The 19,904-nt window shown below is 49.9% G+C and overlaps 10 protein-coding genes across 10 annotated transcripts; 5 read left to right on the top strand and 5 right to left on the bottom strand.

Annotated features, from left to right (window-relative positions):
* Positions 1-448: 448 nt before the first annotated feature.
* On the bottom strand, positions 449-2,099 carry N7518_009154 (WD40 repeat domain-containing protein; the record flags this gene model as incomplete). The annotated part of the gene is made up of 3 exons (XM_057190081.1): positions 449-1,303; positions 1,362-1,525; positions 1,586-2,099. 3 exons carry the CDS (start codon positions 2,097-2,099, stop codon positions 449-451), a joined length of 1,533 nt encoding a protein of 510 aa, XP_057037737.1.
* Positions 2,100-2,402: 303 nt separating this feature from the next.
* Positions 2,403-3,890, top strand: N7518_009153 (inositol phosphosphingolipid phospholipase; the record flags this gene model as incomplete). The annotated part of the gene is made up of 1 exon (XM_057190080.1): positions 2,403-3,890. The coding sequence occupies one exon, from the start codon at positions 2,403-2,405 to the stop codon at positions 3,888-3,890; it is 1,488 nt and encodes a 495-aa protein (XP_057037736.1).
* Positions 3,891-4,222: 332 nt separating this feature from the next.
* thiA (thiamine thiazole synthase) lies at positions 4,223-5,282 on the bottom strand (the record flags this gene model as incomplete). The annotated part of the gene is made up of 2 exons (XM_057190079.1): positions 4,223-4,869; positions 4,943-5,282. 2 exons carry the CDS (start codon positions 5,280-5,282, stop codon positions 4,223-4,225), a joined length of 987 nt encoding a protein of 328 aa, XP_057037735.1.
* Positions 5,283-5,402: 120 nt separating this feature from the next.
* On the bottom strand, positions 5,403-5,793 carry N7518_009151 (uncharacterized protein; the record flags this gene model as incomplete). The annotated part of the gene is made up of 2 exons (XM_057190078.1): positions 5,403-5,610; positions 5,774-5,793. The coding sequence occupies 2 exons, from the start codon at positions 5,791-5,793 to the stop codon at positions 5,403-5,405; spliced, it is 228 nt and encodes a 75-aa protein (XP_057037734.1).
* Positions 5,794-6,585: 792 nt separating this feature from the next.
* N7518_009150 (uncharacterized protein) lies at positions 6,586-7,375 on the top strand (the record flags this gene model as incomplete). Its single annotated transcript, XM_057190077.1, is given in 2 exon segments — positions 6,586-6,958; positions 6,972-7,375. The coding sequence occupies 2 exon segments, from the start codon at positions 6,586-6,588 to the stop codon at positions 7,373-7,375; spliced, it is 777 nt and encodes a 258-aa protein (XP_057037733.1).
* Positions 7,376-8,206: 831 nt separating this feature from the next.
* Positions 8,207-10,058, bottom strand: N7518_009149 (putative MFS transporter; the record flags this gene model as incomplete). Its single annotated transcript, XM_057190076.1, has 6 exons — positions 8,207-8,520; positions 8,599-8,926; positions 8,985-9,456; positions 9,537-9,701; positions 9,770-9,803; positions 9,866-10,058. 6 exons carry the CDS (start codon positions 10,056-10,058, stop codon positions 8,207-8,209), a joined length of 1,506 nt encoding a protein of 501 aa, XP_057037732.1.
* Positions 10,059-10,929: 871 nt separating this feature from the next.
* On the top strand, positions 10,930-12,937 carry N7518_009148 (uncharacterized protein; the record flags this gene model as incomplete). Its single annotated transcript, XM_057190075.1, has 3 exons — positions 10,930-10,965; positions 11,043-11,303; positions 11,360-12,937. The coding sequence occupies 3 exons, from the start codon at positions 10,930-10,932 to the stop codon at positions 12,935-12,937; spliced, it is 1,875 nt and encodes a 624-aa protein (XP_057037731.1).
* An 862-nt stretch (positions 12,938-13,799) lies between these two features.
* Positions 13,800-14,859, top strand: N7518_009147 (Eisosome component PIL1/LSP1 family protein; the record flags this gene model as incomplete). Its single annotated transcript, XM_057190074.1, has 2 exons — positions 13,800-14,348; positions 14,425-14,859. 2 exons carry the CDS (start codon positions 13,800-13,802, stop codon positions 14,857-14,859), a joined length of 984 nt encoding a protein of 327 aa, XP_057037730.1.
* A 451-nt stretch (positions 14,860-15,310) lies between these two features.
* On the top strand, positions 15,311-16,666 carry pre2 (proteasome core particle subunit beta 5; the record flags this gene model as incomplete). Its single annotated transcript, XM_057190073.1, has 6 exons — positions 15,311-15,442; positions 15,638-15,745; positions 15,823-15,978; positions 16,051-16,099; positions 16,165-16,274; positions 16,331-16,666. The coding sequence occupies 6 exons, from the start codon at positions 15,311-15,313 to the stop codon at positions 16,664-16,666; spliced, it is 891 nt and encodes a 296-aa protein (XP_057037729.1).
* Positions 16,667-16,852: 186 nt separating this feature from the next.
* On the bottom strand, positions 16,853-17,923 carry N7518_009145 (fungal specific transcription factor domain-containing protein; the record flags this gene model as incomplete). The annotated part of the gene is made up of 1 exon (XM_057190072.1): positions 16,853-17,923. The coding sequence occupies one exon, from the start codon at positions 17,921-17,923 to the stop codon at positions 16,853-16,855; it is 1,071 nt and encodes a 356-aa protein (XP_057037728.1).
* Between the last annotated feature and the right edge of the window lie 1,981 nt (positions 17,924-19,904).

Genomic DNA, 19,904 nt, shown 5'->3' with positions numbered 1-19,904 from the left:
TAGGTTTGATTCCCTTGCGGCATTTCTTGTATCTTTATAGAGCCTACGTTCCAAAATATCCTAAAGTATACAGCCGTTCTATAAATAAAGGGGAAATTTGAACTTTGGCGGAAGAGTAGGCTGACCTAGAAGATGTGATTTAGTTACCAAGCTCTGCTGTTAATGTTAGAAGTAAAAGATTCAATTACTAGACTCTGGATAATTACATTCGCTCATATGTCACATGTTGGAATGCAACGCAAATATCAACCAGATCAAGTCGCGTCATTGAAAATAATAATAATAGAAAGAGCCCAGGCTGAACAAAGCAGCAGGGAAACACAAATTGTCCATATGAGAATATCATCATGAGAACAACACCGGACGCCGGGGTATTTTCCTTTTTCCCGAAAAGCAGCCGCCTATGCAGAAACAAAGAAAAATCGCTAAATAAATGACAAAGATAAGCTCATGTCATCGTCACATCTTCGGCCGGGGTGGCGGCAGTGGAAGGCACAGCGGATGCATCAGTCATGGCATCATCTCCATCTGCATCATGCGCAGGGGAGCTCTTTTTCGAGTGTGACTCAGGGGTAGGAGTGGCAGAATCGCTGAACGCATCATCGTCAGATCCAGGGTCATTTTCATCTACCTCTTCCCACAGACGAACAGTCTTGTCTATTCCGCAGCTCACAACCATACGCTTGCCCTTCAGTGTACCCGTGTGAACACAAAGCACAGAGCCCGAGTGACCATCGAGGCGCTGCAGAATTTCCTTGCTCACAATATCCCAGAAGAGGATAGAGCCATCCTCGCTACCGCTGACGGCGAAGCACAGGGGCTGGTTGTAGAGCACGTTTTCAGCCCCATAAGTACCGAAGCATCCCGACAAGCTGTATTTGTTGTTGACATGGCCTTGGAAAGTCTTGAGGACGCGGCTCTGGACATAATTCCACATCCGAATGCAGCCGTCCAGGGTCCAGGCCAAGACATATTTGCCGTTAGGGGAGAACTTGACGCATGTCGCAGGCGGGTTGTCTTCCATGACTAGGGTGCGGAGACACTGACCGCTGTGGGTGTCCCAGATACGAATAAGTCCATCCAGAGCGCATGAGGCGATTAGGCTTCCATCATGCACAACATCAATACCGGAAACAGGGTCAGAGTGGGCTGGAAGAGAGCGCATGACTTGTGCTCGGCGAACGTCCCACATAAACACGGCCTCGTCATAGGAACCGCTGACGAGGATGTTACCCTTCGGTGCGAATGCCATTTGATAGACGTAGTTTTGATGGCCATCAAAGACCTTGGTATGGGCTTTGAGCTGTATCAAAGTATCAGTAAAAGGCCCTAGGACAGAAAATGACAAATGAGTTTCTTACAGTGTTCACGTTCCAGAAACGAATTGTTTTGTCATCGGAACCAGTTGCGATCCAGACACCGTCAGGGGCCCAGGCAAGGGTGGAGATACCAGCTAGATGTCCCTCAAAGACATGAATGAGTCTGCCACTCGCAGTATCCCAGACCCTAACAGCTGCATCGGCACCTATTGTGCAAAGTCAGTTATCAAGTTATGTAGTAGCTAGACCATGGACATAATATATACCCGCACTAGCAATCATAGAGCAATCAGGTGAGAATTGCACAGCCGAAACTCCACGTAGGTGACCGCGCATCACAAACTTCTCCTTGTAGTTCAGATGCTCAGGCTTGGGAGGCACCGGAGCAACAGGCGTCGCAGAACGATCGGACCAGTCATCGGCATCACCAGCCTGATTCTCGTCTGAACCAGCCACATCATCTTCTGCGAGATCATCCGAACCGCCCTGTGAATTGTCGTCACGGATGGGAGAGGGGCTCCGGTGGTGGTTGCGCATGCGCGAGGAACGCCAGTATTCGTCTGCGTCCACAGCTAACTCGTCAGGGCTCTCAGACTCGCTGTAGAGGCGGCCAGTTTTCTTCGGGCGCTGTGGGGTGAACGCCTTTTGCAGGGTCCAGCTGGCTCGTCGGCGTTCAGCTTCGTCATGCTCCGAGCCGGCGGCGAGTTCATCGGAGGAGGACTCAGCGGGAGATTGGGCGCGAGGGTCTCGGCGCCGAGGCTGGGGGTTTGGATGATCCATTGTACAATAGGGATATGCAAAAGCATCTAAACAAACGATGCAAATGCGCCGATATGGGTTTAAAGATAGCAACCCCGAAAATAAAATCAATCGGACGCGTCGCGAAACATTTATCAAGGCGGTGTATATTTTTGCGGGCGGTGAGAGTGAGGCAGCTTTTGGTGACTGCGTCATATTAAACCACGTGGACCCGTGGCCGTTCACATGGATTAACACTTGTTTAGCACTTTATTGACCACTTCCTGGTCGACTAATACGCCTAAATATAGCTTTCAAAGCTCATTCTGGTCAATATCTGGCCCAATGGCCTACTCTATTCCCTCCAAAGCTCCAACCGACATTCGTGTCCTCACATTCAACTGCTGGGGTCTCAAATACATCGCCAAGTACCGCCATGAACGCATGTCGGAGATTGGGCGGCAATTGGCAATAGCCAGCCCGCCGCCCGAGATAGTTGGACTGCAAGAATGTTGGACCCAGAAGGATTATGAAAGCATTCGCGATCAGACTCGACACATCCTACCGTATGGGAAGTTCTATTACGGGGGCATATTTGGTGCGGGATTGGCGATTCTATCAAAATGGCCAATCGAGGAAAGCAGCATGTTCGGCTACCCGTTGAATGGCCGACCAACGGCATTCTTCCGAGGAGATTGGTTCGTGGGGAAAGGAGTCGCCAGCGCACGCGTTCGGTTCGGTCCCGGTACTGCTGACGTCGCCGAGGTGTTCTGCACTCATCTGCACGCGCCGTATGAGCGCGAACCAAACGACTCCTATCTCTGCCACCGGACTGCGCAGGCATGGGAGATCTCTAAGTTAATGCGTGGCGCTGCGGAACGCGGTCACCTTGTCATCGGCCTGGGTGACTTCAACATGGTGCCTTCCTCTTTCGCGCACCGCCTTATCACCACGCAGAGCCCTGTCCGCGACGCCTGGCGTGAGCTGCACCCGGACTCATCCCTCGCGGCAGCAATTGATCCTGCCGAACAAGCACGGAATCGGCCTATTCCCACTGCCGAGTTCAATCTTACCGAGAATGGAGCTACATGTGACGGGGCCTTCAATACTTGGCGTTGGACTGAGGCCATGCGCAAGCGCCTAGTCAAGGGCGAGGATATTGAGATTGACAATGAGACCCCAGACCCGCGCGCCAAACGTCTGGATTATATCTTCATCGGCGACGGTGGCTACCCGCCTGCATTCCCGCCATCTAGCTGGTCAGTCCAGTCAGTTCAGATCTCCATGACACAGCGCCATCCCACTCTCCTCTGCTCGCTGAGTGACCACTTCGCCGTTGAGGCTGTCATCACCCGTTCTTCTGTACGGACATACCCTCCTTCCCACTCTTCAGACTCTGCTCCAAGCTCTCCCACTTCTCCTTCCCTGCATGAAACAACTTCAAAGCCTGTCTCCCCCAACGCCGCCCTTTCTCCAGACACATATGACCACATCATTGACATGACCCACACATACGTGGCCCGTGAACGCTCTCAGCGCCGTTGGCGTCTGGCGCATTTTTTGGTATCTATTGTGATTTCCATTGGTTGCATGGTCGGCGTGTGGTGGATTGGCAACCGCACGTACATCGGATTCATCCTCATCCTAGTCAGCACGCTCAACTTCGCCGCTGGGGTTTTGGATGGTCTGATTGGTGGGCTGTTTATGTCGGGTGAATTACGGGCCTTGAAAGAGTTTGAGTGGGAGGTAAGAAATGCCAGAAACTTGGTCGTTGCCGCCGAGAATAGGGTAAGTGCTACTTCTGGAGAAAGGGACGGAGATCAGAAGGATTAAAAAATTTCACCGCAAGCTGGTTTGTGGACAGGGGAATTATACGTGGAAGGTGTGGCTTGATTGCGCGGCTTAACTGTCTGTTTATATTTACTTAAGTGTAGTATAGTATATGCCCAGCTAGTCTTATCCTCGACTGGCAAAACTAATTCATAATTCCCAAGATCAACTTCAAGATAGACTACTTGTCTACAGATTAAGCATAAGAGAATTCGGCATGAAATGAGCGTGTGCATTTGTTAAAAATTCGTCATCATCAAAGCGACCGAGTCCACCAGCATCAAGCAAGGAGCAAGCAGAAACGACAAAGAGAGCCAGCACGAGAGAGTGCGAATTTACTCAGCACACTCGCGCTTGCGGGTGTCAAAGACACGCAGAGTCTCCTCAGCAGCCTTAACACCACTCATAACCATAGCGCCGAAAGTAGGGCCCATACGGTTGAAGCCGTCGATCTCCGACAGCTCCATACCACCAATGATAAGGCCCTTAGCGACCTCACGGGTGTTCTTAACAATAGCGTCCTCGGCCGCATTCATGTCAAGGCCACGCATGCCGCCGAGCTTCTCAATAGCGTTCATGGAGACAAGACGCTTAGCGCAGAAAGCGCCGAATGGGCCGTCGTGGCCAGTGGTGCTGACGATAACCGGGGCATTGATGGTGTTGGGGTCCATGCAGGAGTGGTCGTCGTGGTGGAGGGTGACGAGAGTCCAGTTGACGACGACACCGGCGAGGCGGATGTCGTTGCCGTCGGGACGGGTGATCAGGTCCTCAACGCAGGTCGCGTTGAAGAGCTTGACGTTCGGGAAGGCGAGGACCTTTGACAGGAGCGTCGACGTGAACAGCGAGGCGTGCTTGACGACGACGAAGTTCGGGTTCGAGGGCTCTTCCTCGAAGGGCACGCCGAGCTCGGTCAGGAAGGCATCTGCGGGGCGACGGAGGATCATGGCGCTGAATAGCTGACCACCTAGCCAGGCACCGCCACCTATATGATATGTGTGTTAGTGGTGCTGTGGTAGGTCTACGAGAGAGTCTGCTCGTGTGGAGCCGAGACTAACCGGGCGAAACAGAGGCCTCAATGATGGCGATCTTCAGGTCTGGACGGGCCTTGGCGAGTACATAGGCAGTACTCAGACCACAGGAACCAGCGCCGACGATGACAACATCGCTCTCGGCGTAGTTGTCCAGATCCTGGAAGTAGCGTCGGGTCATGGCGCGAGAGACTTGGCTCTCGCGGATAGGGGCGAACTTGAACTCATCCCATTTGTTGCCGAACTGCTCAAGGAGGTTTGACTGGCCATGGCCGGTCAGTGTCACCGATTCGGGGACGATGACCTTGCCCTTGATGCCGGTAGGGGCAACAGTAGCAGGCTCAAACATGGCAGCGGGAGGAGACATAATGGTTCAGAGATCAAGTCGGGGATTTGACTTTGGACCTTGGTTAGTTTGACTACTCTATTTTGGGGGAGGGGAGGGGGGGGAGGGCATGATCCTTTCGCTAGTATTATCCAGATCAAGTTAAAGGCCGTATAATCTCAGAACGAACCCACGCCGACGGTGAACCTGATGTCTAAGAGACATCGGATTCACCACCGACGCAAGAACGGACACCGGCTCATACCCAGAGGTTACCTGAGATACCTTGATCCCTGAGGGATAATGTGCCCAGCCAAAGAAAATCCATGGCTCCCGAAGGAAGGGCAGTATGTACTTGTTCGTTTGGGATCTAAACAAGAGTCAGCCTTGAGGGTATGCAAGCATGACATGGCAGTAGATAGTTACTGTTGGAATATAAATTCGTCACTTGATTGATGAAGAGAAGAAGAAGAAGGGAAAAAAAAACAACTGCGGGCAGGTCAACCTTATATGCCACCTTGGAAGAGTCATACCCCACCATCCCCATCGCCATCCCACCTATCGAGATGTCATATTGCTCCGACTCCCTCCGGTTGTCCGACGAGCTTCCCGGTGAGCTACGTTGCACGAATAAGATGCTCTCGAGTGACGTTTCTAGCTTTTCTAGCTCTTGGCTACGAATGGCCGGAGCGTTCTGTCCCGGACTTCCTTGTTTTGCTCCACGAGAGTACCGGTACAACATAGGTTTTTTGTGAGTACATATGGTATGTAGAACTGCACGGTAGATTCTTGAAATAGAATGTGGGAATATAATACGTTAATCAACAACTCTTACACTGTAAGATTGTAGCTGTCAAGCTTGTATGGAGGGCGTAGGACATCGATGTACGTTTTACTGACGGTGACTACAATCGGACCAACCTTGAAAAGCACCAAGGTCGCAGAATAGATCAATTATTATCGGAATGAATCTACACGAACTTGCTTGGTATAAATATGCGAATTCAATAGGAATATATTTCATTTTTTCTTCGAAGACCCTATGTGGGTTTTCTGACATCATAAGTCATCACAGCGTTTAGCTGGGTCATATATATGTGTCTATACTTACCGGATTTATTTGAGCTGCCGCCGCTTTTATGTAGCCAAACTTCGACTACAGCTGGATTGATGGCGGGGCTACGCGTACTTGGTACCTGGTATGGGTTGCTAGTGAGTCTCTTGGGTTGAGTATGATGTCTTTATTACTCCAAACCTTATCCATATAATTTCGGACACCGGAATGTCTGCACCTTCTATCCTCGTGAATTCCCCTTCGGAAAACCCTACGTTGGCCTTAAAAATGATGTCTGATGACTCGGACTCCCCAGAAGTCGAGCACTCAGACGTCGAGTGCTTCGAGGCGCTGCCCGACGACACAGTCGAAGCCACCGGGTCGACGGAGAGTGCCATCCGGAAGATTATTAGAGAAAACCAAGAAACAACCGACGTGGTGAAATATATATGTTTCACAAACGTCCTACCAACTATTGCGGACAATTTTTCTTTGCGCAGTACTCGGCAGATGTTTAATCGCCGCACTCGATATATGATCATCAAGCTCTTTATTGGGGCCCATGAAACAGCTTCATGCGGCCTGGGTGGTGCAGTGCAATATGAGATATACAATATGGGGCTGGGCAAGTCGATTCGCCCGTTAGGGTCCAAAACCATCCAAGGTATGTTTTGCAGAAAGGAGGCCGACCGTTATGGTCGAAGTGGGAGTATCGGAGTCATATCGAAAGCTGCGAGCAGATGCAGAATGGTGGCTCATAAACTCGAGGGGCGATGTGAAGCTTGTAATTATCGTGTCCATTAGTCGAAAGACCCCCAACATCAAGTTTGAGGCTGTTACTTTGGACCCGACTGTCAACTCCTTGCGACTGCAGTGGCCCAAGATACGGCGGACCATTACGGCATCCCGCGACGCAAACAAACCCTACTCACAGATTACCATCAGGCCAGCAGTACCTTTGATCATCGGGTTTGAAGAATTGCTTTGTCGTCAACCAGTCCCGCCTGAACACGACATTGAACTATCACCTGATCGGTTGGGAGGGATCTCAACACACGTGTGGGGGGAGCAAGGATTCTAGCTTATTATTACCTCTATACCTCTGTTAGTTCTCGTAGCTAGCGTCTTCAATGACACAATCTTTGCTACAATAATCGTGGAGTGATTGTCAAAGCGCTGTGTAGATTCTTGAAGACAGGGGACGCGACAGAGAAAGATGGCTGTAGAAAGAAGAAGAATGAAGGTCATGAAGGTTTATTTAGTACATGTTATATATTTGCCATACTATTTGTTTGCCATACTGTATCTCTTGTACTTTATCAGTTTCTCAAGCAGTTTCTCAAGCAGTTTCTCAAGCAGCTTCTCAAGTGGTTGCTTAAGCGGTTGCTTAAGTGGTTGATAAAGTAATTGACGATAAAGTAGTTAATTAAGCAGTTAATAATGATATGACAAAAGGGACTTAATTTTATTAGTGGTTTACATACAAATTGTAGGTACCTACTGCCATACTACTACATATGGCAGGAAATATGCCTAATTGTGCACGCGGTACTGAAATTACAGGCAGGGGGGAATAACCCAGTCAGAGGGGCGCTTTGCGTAGCATTAAAAGTTGGAATCAGTCGCTTCGCTCTGCAACGACTATCTGGAGGCCTTAGGCCGTCGAGATCACTAGTATGTTGAGCCGAGCTCTGGTTTAATCGATGAGCCGACCTGTACTCTGGAAATCAGAGTGCTAGATGATGATCAGGTGATGCAGAATACTCAGGGACGTGCTCCGTTTTACCCAGTGATCAAAAAGCGGCAAGAGGTGAGCACTAAAATGGAAAGGGAAAGGTTTCGAGTGCCAGGCATTATCCGGTACATATGCAAGATGCAAGAGAATACATGTTATCCGTAAGAGAATGCAAAATCACAGCACAAAACGGTAATTGGCACCGTAATTGTCCTCCGCTACCGGGCCATCCGCAGGTTTTGTTGGGTCTTCTTCAATTTGAGGCCCATACTTCTTGTCAAGGCGCCGGTTCTCCCATACCAGAAGCACACGCAGAGACAAAGCAAGGAGTGAAGTGAAGAACATGAAACCAGCACAGATTCCCATACCCTTTACATACCTCGGGGCTTGTGCATCTGGGAAGATGTTGGTGCCCAGGAAAGGCCCACACTGGCCGATCACGTTCAACAGGATAATACTTCCACCACGGCGAGTATCGGAGCCCTGATTGTCTGCACAACGTAACACGTCCAGTCAGTAAAAAAGCTTTGCACAGAAAACTCTAAGGATCAGAAAAGGGAATGACTCACTCAGAACCCACGGCAGAATATTGGCGATCGAGGGGAAGACTCCACAGGCCGCCAAGAACACACCGAAGTATCGAACACCCACTGAGGTGCAGGTAGCGCACAGGATATACCCCACGCCACCAACCACTGATAAAGCTGCGATCGTCAATCCACGCTGCTGAATGCGATCCGCCACCCAAGTGGTCGCGATCGTCGCCAGGAATGAGGCAAAGAATGGAGGTGCAGTGAGGCCCTGGGCGTTGATGGCCGTGAAGCCCATCTCCTTGAGAATGGTGGGTAGGAACACGGGGAGAGAAGAGAAACTGACGTTACAGCTGAAGTACATCAACTAGGTACACGTTTAATATCAGCAAGTTGTGCGCACAATATACACAATGAGTACTTACTGCTGTAAGCCACGCTTTGACGTCGAGAAGCGTCATGGCTAATTCCTTCCATTGGATCTTGACTGCACGGTCCGGCTCACCAGATTGTTGCATTGCCCGGGCACGCGCAACCTCCTTCTCTTCCTTATTCAGGAACTTGGCGTCCTGCGGGCTATCTGGCACGTAGAACCAAGCCAGCAGGGCAGCTGCGCAGACCGGAACACCCTCAACCAGGAACAGCAATCGCCAATTCGCCAACGCGGAATGTCCCGAAGTAATACCATATGCCAAGGCACCGGCGAATGTATTTGCCAGTGGTGCGGCAGACAGAAACATACCGCATCGGAGACCCAGCTCGTGGCGGCGGTAGAAGAATGATAGCAGATAGGGCACACCGGGACCGAAGCCAGCCTCGAAGACGCCCATTAGGAACCGGAGTGCCATCATGCCTTTCCAATTACTGACCGCTGCTTGGCATGTTGCCATCAAACCCCTTTTCCGTTGTCCGTCAGTCCATGTTCCTATACATTCGCAACCCCGGTTGAATGACAGCATTGCACGTGGGTTTCATACCAGGAGAACAACACAAAGGCAGCCCACTGGTGCGGCTTGACAATCTTCCACATCATTGCTTGGAATTCAAACACTGTATATGAGATATAGAAGATTGTCAAGAGCCAGGCGTAGCTTTTTCCATCGAGGTCGAGGTCCTCTTTCATGCCGGCGATTTTGGCATTGCTATGGTTTCCATCGTCAGCGGTCGTGCTATTTTGCATGCAGGTCCAAGGATGATATCGCGAACGAACCCGATGTTGCTTCGGTCGAGGAAAGCGAGGAGATCTGGATACCACAGAAACGGGTTAGAGTACAAATTCGTTTAATGTCTGGAGTTTGCAGCATACAGAAAAATCCCAATAACGTCACAACATGCCAGTCCAATTTCCTTACCACTCTCCGCTCTAACTCAGGGTCAATAGCCGGCAAGAGTGTAGTGGGTTTCTCCTGGTGAGTGGGCACGGCAGATTTCTCAATATCTTCATCCGGGGCAGTTTGGATTACATTCTCCAACTGCTCCTGCCTTTCCAAGAAGCCCATGGTGAATTGGAGACGTCCCAACAGACAACGGGATATTAACAAGGTGAAAAAGGAAGAGAAAAGAGAAAAAGGTCGGACACTTTTCCGGAGTTGGGGTTCGGAGTCATACTTATTCGCACGGTGAGAGGGAAAAAAGCCTGGATCCGCAGAGGCATACTGGCGTACTACATAATACAGCGACTAATGGCCAGCTTCTAGACTGGTGATTGGTGGGAACTGCAGAAACAATTTATGCATCTATTGGTCATTTGGACAGGCGAATGAGATTTCGAGGTGGAGAATTGGAAACTGGAGAAAATGCGGAGGAATTGGCAAAGCTTAGGAGAGCCGCTTTGGTCTGATAGGCCGAGGTCGGGGAGCAGTCGGTGTACTCCGACAGTCTATATGTTGTGCTAGTTATCTCTTTCAAGATGAAAGTACCTTGATATTGACTGAGGTTATCTATGTGGCTATTTAATAGAACAGAATTCTCATGCTGTAGGTAGAAAAAAATGCTAGTTTGTCCAAGTGTGCGGAGTATAGATCTACACCATACTTGCCAACATCCCTTGAAATCTCTTATATAACCATTTATTCATCATGTTTGTCTATTTATAAACTACATGAATAATGGATAATGAGTCTTTCAAATTGGAAAAACGTAACTAACTATAAAAACTGATGCCTGTAAATCCAGGTGTTCTGCATATCAGGTCAGTACCGGGGACCGTATCAAAAATCTCCCGCGTACTGTCGCGTTCATGAAACAACTCCATCCTTCATTGCTCTTGCCTTATCTACCTTCATCGCATTACAATTCCGCACTTGATTCAAATCTAATTTACACGTGTCTTCCCAAAGCGGATTGCAAATTGGCAATCAAGCGCGCAATATGGATGACCCGGCCACACGCATCCCGGGGCAGCTGGTAAGACCCCAACAGCTCCCGTGTCAATTGCCCTATGCTCTGTAACCCCCCCACTAACATTGTCGCAATTATTATAGCTCCCCCACATGCACCTGGTTTCGCGCAACCGATACCCTAGCATGCACATGATGCCATCCGAGACCGCCGTCGAGTATTTGACGAGTGCACCCCGGATCTGCCAATCCCAGCCAATGCATTGGACATTCCTCGATGGTCCCCCGGATGGGACTGTTATGCTTACATGGCAGCCACAAAACCATCTAGGCAATAATTTTGCTAGTGATGGCTATGTCTGGGCCGACCAGGAACAGGCCTTTACCTTTGAATCTCGCGGCTATGTATGCGAGGCTTCCCCTGCTCCATGTGGATTCCATTCTAATGCTTAAGGACACAGACCGTCGAGATGTACCTTCACCGAAGTGGTTTCCACCCTCCCAATGAGCCCGTGGCAACACATTGCCGCAAGCGCTACCGTATCACCTCGTCCAAAGTACCAAACGCTCCCCAGCCCGACCCATCCCTGTGGATTGTGCACTACACCCGTGCGGCGCCTCAGGACCATGCCCCCGCAAATCGCATTCAAGTTACACCCCAGGTCCAGGGCATGATGGGCCAGCGCCGTTTCCTCCAGAGCCAAGGACAATTGGCCCGCAAGGACTTTTTGCTTCATGATCGCAACAGTTGGCCGGTTATCAACTTCCCGCAGATGGCTCCCCAGAACTTTGGGCAACCCGGTGCTTACCCAGCCGCTGTGCCTCGTGGACCTGGTTTCTATGCCCCCCAGGGTCATCCAGGTGCAGTTCCGCCGAATGTGCCCGTAGCCAAAGGACCGCGCGGGCACCGTGCGCCGTCGGCTGCCCTCGCTTCTACAACAGCCGATTTTGCTGTTGAAGATGAGGACGTCTCCAGTGGTGACGCTATGGATCTTTTGACGCCCCGCGATGTCAGCAAGATGCGATACCAGCAGCATCACGAGTGGATGGAGGAAATCTTCGCGTCACCATACAGTATCTCACAAATCACACCGGTTTCTTTGGGTCTAGGCCGAAAGGGAGAGCTCGAGTCTCTGACTGCGGGCTTCTTCGATGCTCCGGTCGGAACCTCTGGCGGAGACGGCCAGGAGGCGGGCGACGCCCCGCAGGCTAACAAGATGGAGCCGGCTAAGGCAGAGGAGTTCGCCGAGCGGGTTTCTAAAAAGGTAGCGAACATGACCGCCGAGATCGAAAACTTGAAGAAACAGCATGCTCGCCGGATGCAACGTTTCAACCGAACCTCATTGCTCAAGGATGCCGAGTTGCGCCTCCGAGAGTCTGCTGCTGACCCAACTGAAACGGGCCCAGAGATTTGGAGACTGGAGGGCCGAGTGGTCATTCCAACAGAGGACGAAACCCCTCAATTGGATTACATTGAAGATAAAGCCAAGTACAGGGTTGATGAGGTAATCCGGGAAGTTGAGACTTCCTGGAATAAGCAAATCGTCGCGGAGCCCAAGGTATCCTGTGTCGAGAAGGGTGGTTTATTGGAGAAGATTGAACCCGAACACAAAGACGAGCCTGACTCATTTACAAATGATATGGTCATGGACGATGATTCTTCCCACCTACTCAACCAATTTGGCAGCCCGGGCGTTGGTGTAGGCGCAGTCTCAGGCGTTTCTGTCAATGGACAACCAATCCACGGCGCTGATATGTCCGGTGATGTTGACATGGATTTGGGCGACCAGCTCCACGCTGGTACTAATGGCCAGGCTAACGACTGGGTAATGGTGAGCAATGACAGCAAAGACCATGGCCCAGTCGGTGGAGACTTCGACTTTACCAACATCGACAGTGCCGGAGATGCGTTGGCAGCTTACAGCGAGCAGAACGATGGGCTTGACTTGCCAGACCTGGAGAATTCGGCGTTCGGCGACGCGTTCCATGCATCTGACAATGAACATTCGCACAACCCCGATGCGGACGACATTTCCTAGTCTGCTCCGAAATTTTTCATATGAAAGTGTGTTTCTTTAACGAATAATTCTGCGGATCAGTCATTCTAGTCTGTTTCAGGTGTTGCGGCTTGCTGTTCGGGAGTCTGGATTTATGCAGGATGCTTTAGCTGGTTGTGTACCATAGGATTGGCCGAGGGAATTCTCTGCTTCCTCTGGCTTCTTTTTTTTGTTGCCTCGGATTGAGAGGATAGAGAGTGGGATCTCCTATGAATTTAATCCCTATTTTTCATCTATCTTCCAATGTAGGTTTCATCGAATGAGATATTTCCCAACTAGGAAGGTAACAGTTGTCCACGGGTGTCCACGAATATTCAGAATCTGAAACTAAGGGACGCCTACCTTCTCTATGATTATATACTTATGTACCTATGAAGTGCATGAAACCTTGGATATAGTATCATAATTAGCTAATAGTCTAGGACTGGTACAGCTAGCTGCTAGTGTGTACTCTGATATCGGGAAGCCGAGAGTGGAAAATGGCCCTGAACCTTTCACGAGACAGGCTTCAAAATTGAAAGACCATCACCACTCACGCATAATACAACGTCAGCCTTGAAATATCCGCAATCGGAAAGGTGATGGCATGTATGAACTGCTCCATCGACTTCCGCCCTTGCCCGTTCATGACGTCAGTCACCGGGACTGCACTTCCTCTGAGAAAGAAAAGAGAAGCCTTGGAAGCGAATAGGGTTCGTCACCATCGTCATCTATAGGAAGGTGCTACCGACTTAACATTAACCTCTCCCATGTTCAGTTTTCTCGGTTTCTCATCTTAACATATCTCCCCCCATAACCCTAACTTGTATTGATTGACTATATCTACATACAAGAAACAAGATGTATGTATCCTACATTCTCAATCCTCACTGTGACTAAAAGGAAGCCTAGGAACCGCAACCTTTCATTCCGATCACGCAGGGAGCCCCCTCGACAGCGGTTCGGAATTTCCACCTTCCGTGGAATGCAAGCGCCGGAATTGAGCCGCAAGATGACCAAGCTGATCAAGAGCGAGAACACTGCCATTGGTGCCCACGAATCTGCCGGCCGCGAGCGCACCTCGATTGCCGCCCAGCTCTCTGAATGGGGAGAGGCGACTGAAGACGACAATGTCTCCGACATATCCGACAAGCTCGGCGTCATGCTCGCTGAGATCGGCGAGCAGGAAGACAGCTTTGCGCAGAATCTCGAGGACTACCGTAGTATCCTGAAGCAGATTCGCAACATGGAGGCCTCGGTGCAGCCATCGCGCGAGCAGCGCCAGAAGGTCACTGACGAGATTGCCAAGCTCAAGTACAAGGATCCTTCGAGCCCGCGTCTGGTCACGTTGGAGCATGAGCTTGTCCGGGCTGAGGCTCAGAACTTGGTTGCTGAGGCGCAGCTGTCTAACATCGTATGTTTTGATTCTGACTTCGTTCTGTTCTTGTGGTGAAGATAGTTTTGAACTTGCTAACATTCATCTCCTGCAGACTCGCCAAAAGCTGAAGGAGGCTTATGATATCCATCTGACGGCTGTGATTGAGCGCGCCGAGAAGCAGACTATTCTAGCTCGCCATGCTCGTCGTCTGCTGAACTACATTGATGACACTCCGGTTGTTCCCGGCGATGCCCGCCAGGCGTATGACCACGAGCCTTTGGCACGCCAGATCCTCGAGGATGCCGAGAATGATCTCCGTGGATGGGAATCCAGCGTTGAGCCTCTCATCACCGTCACGGGCCGGGAAACTCCGGTTCATGCCAACGGAAATGATGCCAACGGTACCAGTGTCAATGAACGCGATGATGTGTCGGATGGCCAGTCGGATGTTCTCGATCATGTCTCTGTGGCTGAGGGTTTCACCGAGCCAGTGGGAAGCGGTGCGCTGCCCGCGAGGATGGTGGTGATTGAGCCTTCGCCTGCGTGATCGTTTCAGAGATTCAGTGGTCTCCTTTTTAGTTCAATGCGGACATACTTCAGCTGTTATTGTGTAAATTCGGTTCTTCGCCTCAGATTGGGCACCAAGACTTGCTGGTGTTTTTGGGAAAGGCGTTGGCTGGCACTGCACATGGGGGTCTATACTCAGGAAATATGCAAATTGTGTATTGTAAAGTTTAATTCTCTAATTCTCTAATTCATTACTTCGTTTGTTTTGTTCTTTATTCTCTTTCTCCCAATATCTTTCAAAGATGATATGAAATGAACATGGCGATTTGTAGTAGAGCATGCACGTGACCACAGGCGCCAGAGTGACGCGGAAACCCCGAGCTCCAGCGGAGCTTCAACCATCACCGACTATCTCACCAGAATCCCTTTCACGTCCTTCTAGCATCTTTATTTTCTAATTTTCTCCTTATTTCCTCTTCCTTCAGAACACAATGGATAAGCTTGTTGCCCAATACTCGCGCCCTCCCCATCAGAATGAGTTGTACTCAGAGCAAGAGCAGCAGGACCTCACTGCGAGCGTCCCTCCACTCTCGCTGAAGTTCAGCCTCCCTCCTGTCGACAACGTGAGTTTCTGATGAATACTATGGGAGATTCTCTTGCGACTGGATGATGGCGGTTTGGTCGGGGATGTACATCTATCCTGACGTCAACCTAAGCTGCGCCGTCATCACAGCTATGTCTAAGAGAATCGCTAGCCAGAAACTATACATGATTGAAAAAAGCGAAATAATGGACTGACGTTCATTTCTTATATCTAGCACTCTGCTTTCCTGCGTGCGATGACCGATGACCACTCCAATCCCAGCTGTCCTATCAAGCTCGCCCACGGCACAACAACCTTGGCCTTCCGGTTCCAGGGCGGTATCGTACGTTTTCCTATATTTCGGTTACACCATGGGTTTCTTAATTTTGGAGCATTTTGCTGATTGAAATATTGGGTTAGATCGTCTGTACCGATTCACGAGCGACAGCCGGCAACTGGATTGCCAGTCAGACAGTCAAGAAGGTCATTCCTGTATCGCGGTTGAGTCGGGGTGAGGACAAGAAGACGAACGAGCCGACGCCAGGTCTTCTGGGAACGATGGCCGGTGGTGCAGCCGTAAGTTGGCCGCAAGCTAATGGGTGATGGCGTGATGGATGTTGGTTGCTGATGGTTGTCGCAAATTGCTAGGATTGCCAATATTGGTTGCGTTATTTGAGTCAGCAGTGCACTCTGCATGGTAAGTCAGCTCGATTCTTGATATTTTCAGGCATGGAAGGACATGGCTGATGAATTTCTATCTAGAAATCCGACACAAGCGCCGTATCACTGTTGCGGCCGCATCCAAGATCCTTGCCAACCTCACTTACGCCTACAAGGGATACGGACTTAGCATGGGAACTATGTTAGCAGGAGTATGTCCTATACACCATTCATAGCCATGAGATTCGGAACTGACAATGATCTCTAGATGACGCCCCAAGAAGGGCCCGCCCTTTACTACATCGACTCTGACGGCACCCGCCTCGCCGGTAACCTTTTCTGTGTTGGATCTGGTCAGACTTTCGCTTATGGTGTGCTGGACGCCGAGTACAAGTACGAGCTGACTGTGGAGGACGCATTGAACCTCGGCCGCCGGGCCATTCTGGCTGCCATGCACCGTGATGCCTACTCCGGTGGTTTCATTAACCTGTACCACGTCAAGGAAGAGGGATGGGTGCACCACGGATTCGACGACATGAACCCTATCTTCTGGGAGACAAAACTCCAGAAGGGCGAGTTCTCCAACGTGACATCTACGTTGTAAATGGGTCTAGAGGAATGAATGTTTCTGTTTAATATTGATATCGATATGCCATTGAATTATGCTTAGGTTTCAACCAACTTGTGTGCTAGGTTCAATCAGATGGAAGGCAATAGCTCCATCTCCCTATAGTAGTCACCTGTCTTTACAAGGTTCTCCTGGCCTGCTTCACAGAATATCGGTTCCCAACTAAACAGCTAGTTGCATAGCCACCTCAATATGTGGAAACCTCCCTCTAATCAATCTAAACTTATCCAACAGAATATCCTTCGGCATAACCTGCAAATTATGAAAAGAAAGCACAACCCCCTGCATAAAAACAATATCATCAATGCGACTCGTCGTCTCCTCTTCAGTCGCCTGCGGCACATGAATCACCACATCCGCAATAGTATTAACAATCTCCAACAACTTGCTAATCATCGACGAGCCATGCACCCGAATCGTATTCTGCGAGATCTTCGTCAAAAACTGCCTGAGCTGACTCGACAACCTCAACGGCATCTCCAGCTCTAACGACGGACACGACGCATGCGAACTAAGCAAACAATTCGACATGGCCAACTGCCACAACAGCGTCCGCATCCACTGCCGCGTAACCACCAAATCCGCCTGCTGCAGCTCCGACAGCGCCGAAACCTCCACCTCCCACACCGCATCATCCAACTCGCGGTGTTTCCGCTCCACCCACGACGCAGTGACCTGCGTGCGGTCCCCAATCCACAGACTCATAAACGACGCATCCAGCATGCAGAACGTCTTGATCACCTGCGTCCAGCCGAGCTGGATATCCGCGCCCACGAACGCGTCTTCTTCCGGGTACTGGGTGTGCGGGGGCAGTGTCACCGGGGAGAAATTCACGATGGATAGGAATCGCTCGTGGATGAAGCATTGCCAGTACAGTCGTTGGCGGCGGGCTCGCTCAGCCGTGCTGAGGCTGGCATTGACGGTTTTGTCGCTGATGCGGAGCATCTGGATCATGCTGATTGCTTCGCGTAGGTGGAAGAAGCCTAGATCGTAGTGGCCTAGGCTCATGGCGCACATCTGGATGAAGATGCATGTGGTGGCGCGTAGGATTGACGGCCGGAAGCCTATTACTAGTGGTTCTTGGGTTTCCACGGACTGGCGCATTAGGTCTGTTATTTGTGTTGAGGTTGGTTGGGGGCTGGATTTGGTGGTGCATTGAAAGGACCGCGTGACATCCAGGGTTACTGCGGTGAAGGCGTAGATGAAGGCTGCGTGCTCTCTTTCCGTGTCCATTTTTGTGATTGATGTGCGCACTTCTGTCTCGGTGATTATTGGGCTGAAAGGGTATATATAGGACATGTATGCTGGGAGTAGGCTTTCGAAGTATAAGCTTGGTAGTTGGATTGAGGCTGTAGGTGCTGGTGGAGAGAGATGTGGTGTCAAAGTGGTGGGTTTGGTGTTGGTGTTTTTATATTTCGAGATGACAGCTCCTCGACGTAGTGAATGTTTTCTTGATCGCAATAAACGGTTTTCTGTGTAGGTGCACTGGAGATCCAGGTGCTCGCACTGCTGGCATCTTTGCTGGCCATTACAACGAACTTTGCGGCGATTACACGGGTCACATGCTTTTGGCACTCGTGGCTGAGAAGTTGGACTAGCCATTTTTTTCTTTGGCTCTCAAGAGCAAGTGTCGGAGGTAGATGTCTAGTCGGAACATGTACTTCTTCTCCCCGCGTTCGATGTTGGTGGCTTGGCACTTAAGACTCTTTCAGCGTAGCGTCACGGGGTTATTCTCCGCATATATGTACCGGATAATTCCAATGAGTATCTATTTGTGAGTACATCTGCGCTTCATCGATATCGCAAAGCAAGCTACCGACCATTTAACCTCACGGGTCACCCTCCCACATGCTGTGTATATATGTATAGCAGGGGAAAAGGAAAATACCAAAAACACAAAAACATACAACAGTGAGGATTCGCTGGTGGTCACCCACCCAACTACTAACACACCGGCGTGTGGCTTATATGCAGTCAATAATTGGGTGGGTGTCGCCCGGGTGAGAAATGGGTGAGCGCCGCTTTACGGTCGCGCGATCGGGGGTGATAAAGATGAGTGCGCTATAGACAGGGTGAGAATCAGGGTGAGAATCACCCAAGTCGCGCGACCACTGCACTGACCTCTTCGGCTGAACAATAACCGAATGTCATTGGATCGTTCCGTTCCCTCTGAAACGCTCGGCATCTTGGCATGTGCACGTAACCACAACTGGAAGTATTATATAACCAAATTTATTCAAGGTGTCTTCAAATTTATGGTCTGCCTTATGTTGTCGGAGGTGTTACGAGCCAATTCGATTCAGAAGAAAGGAGTGCAATTCAACCAAATTCTAAGTACGGAGGAGAAAGGAAAAAGAGAAACTATCTGAGTGCGCGTTCTTCCCTTCTTATACCCTCGCGTTTGTCTTCGCTTAATTCCCGTTTGGCAAGTACGAGGATGTGACTGTTCCTGCCTCGTTTGGCAAGTACGATCCTTCCTAGATCGTCACAGGAGGATTTGAGCTTTGATGGTATTCGGATCGTTAGGTTTGGGCCCAGAAGGTTCGCTGTATAGGATCTCACCAGCAAGTAGCTCGTAGAAACGACCCTTTAACAGCGGTCAACTTCCACGGATATATCTATATATCACTTCAATTCTCTTTTCCGTATATTCGCTAGTTTGTAAGATCTACTAAAAGCTTCAGGTAGATAGCATCATTCCTCGCGTTTCGTTCTGTATCTTAATGCGCAGTAGTGAATTATCTAGCTTCCTATGGTAGTATTCATCTTCTCTTATTTAACCTCTTATCTTCTTCCCGTTCGCTAAAGTGATCATCAAAAAGCCCGATATATTAAGTAAATATCATTATTATTAGCTTATCAAGATCGTATATTTGACAAATACGTCAATACAATCTACCAAATGATTTCGGTGGCCACTTGGCAGGAGTCGTTGATCTTCTGGTTGATCTTCATCCGGAAATTGTGTATATGCTCTAGGGGTCGAAGATTGATTTGGGATAGTCAACATACGCATCTACCGACCGAGAATACGCAGAGGGTTGATGGCATTGAATGATTGGGATCCACCATACACCTGGGTGGGACGGACACTTCCCGTAGCTAAAAGTATCTAATCAGTCAGATTCTTAGAAATAGCGGTCTAAAATTGAGGGGGAAAATCACGAGTATGTAGTTACATGTATTACCTCAAGTGTCAGGGTTATCGTGGCTA

The sequence above is a fragment of the Penicillium psychrosexuale genome (genome assembly GCF_028828465.1).
Source record: "Penicillium psychrosexuale strain IBT 29551 chromosome Unknown utg000005l, whole genome shotgun sequence".
Classification (NCBI taxonomy): Eukaryota; Fungi; Ascomycota; class Eurotiomycetes; order Eurotiales; family Aspergillaceae; genus Penicillium; species Penicillium psychrosexuale.
The sequence above is the reverse complement of the archived record's forward strand: the minus strand, read 5'-3'. Positions and strand labels throughout refer to the sequence as shown.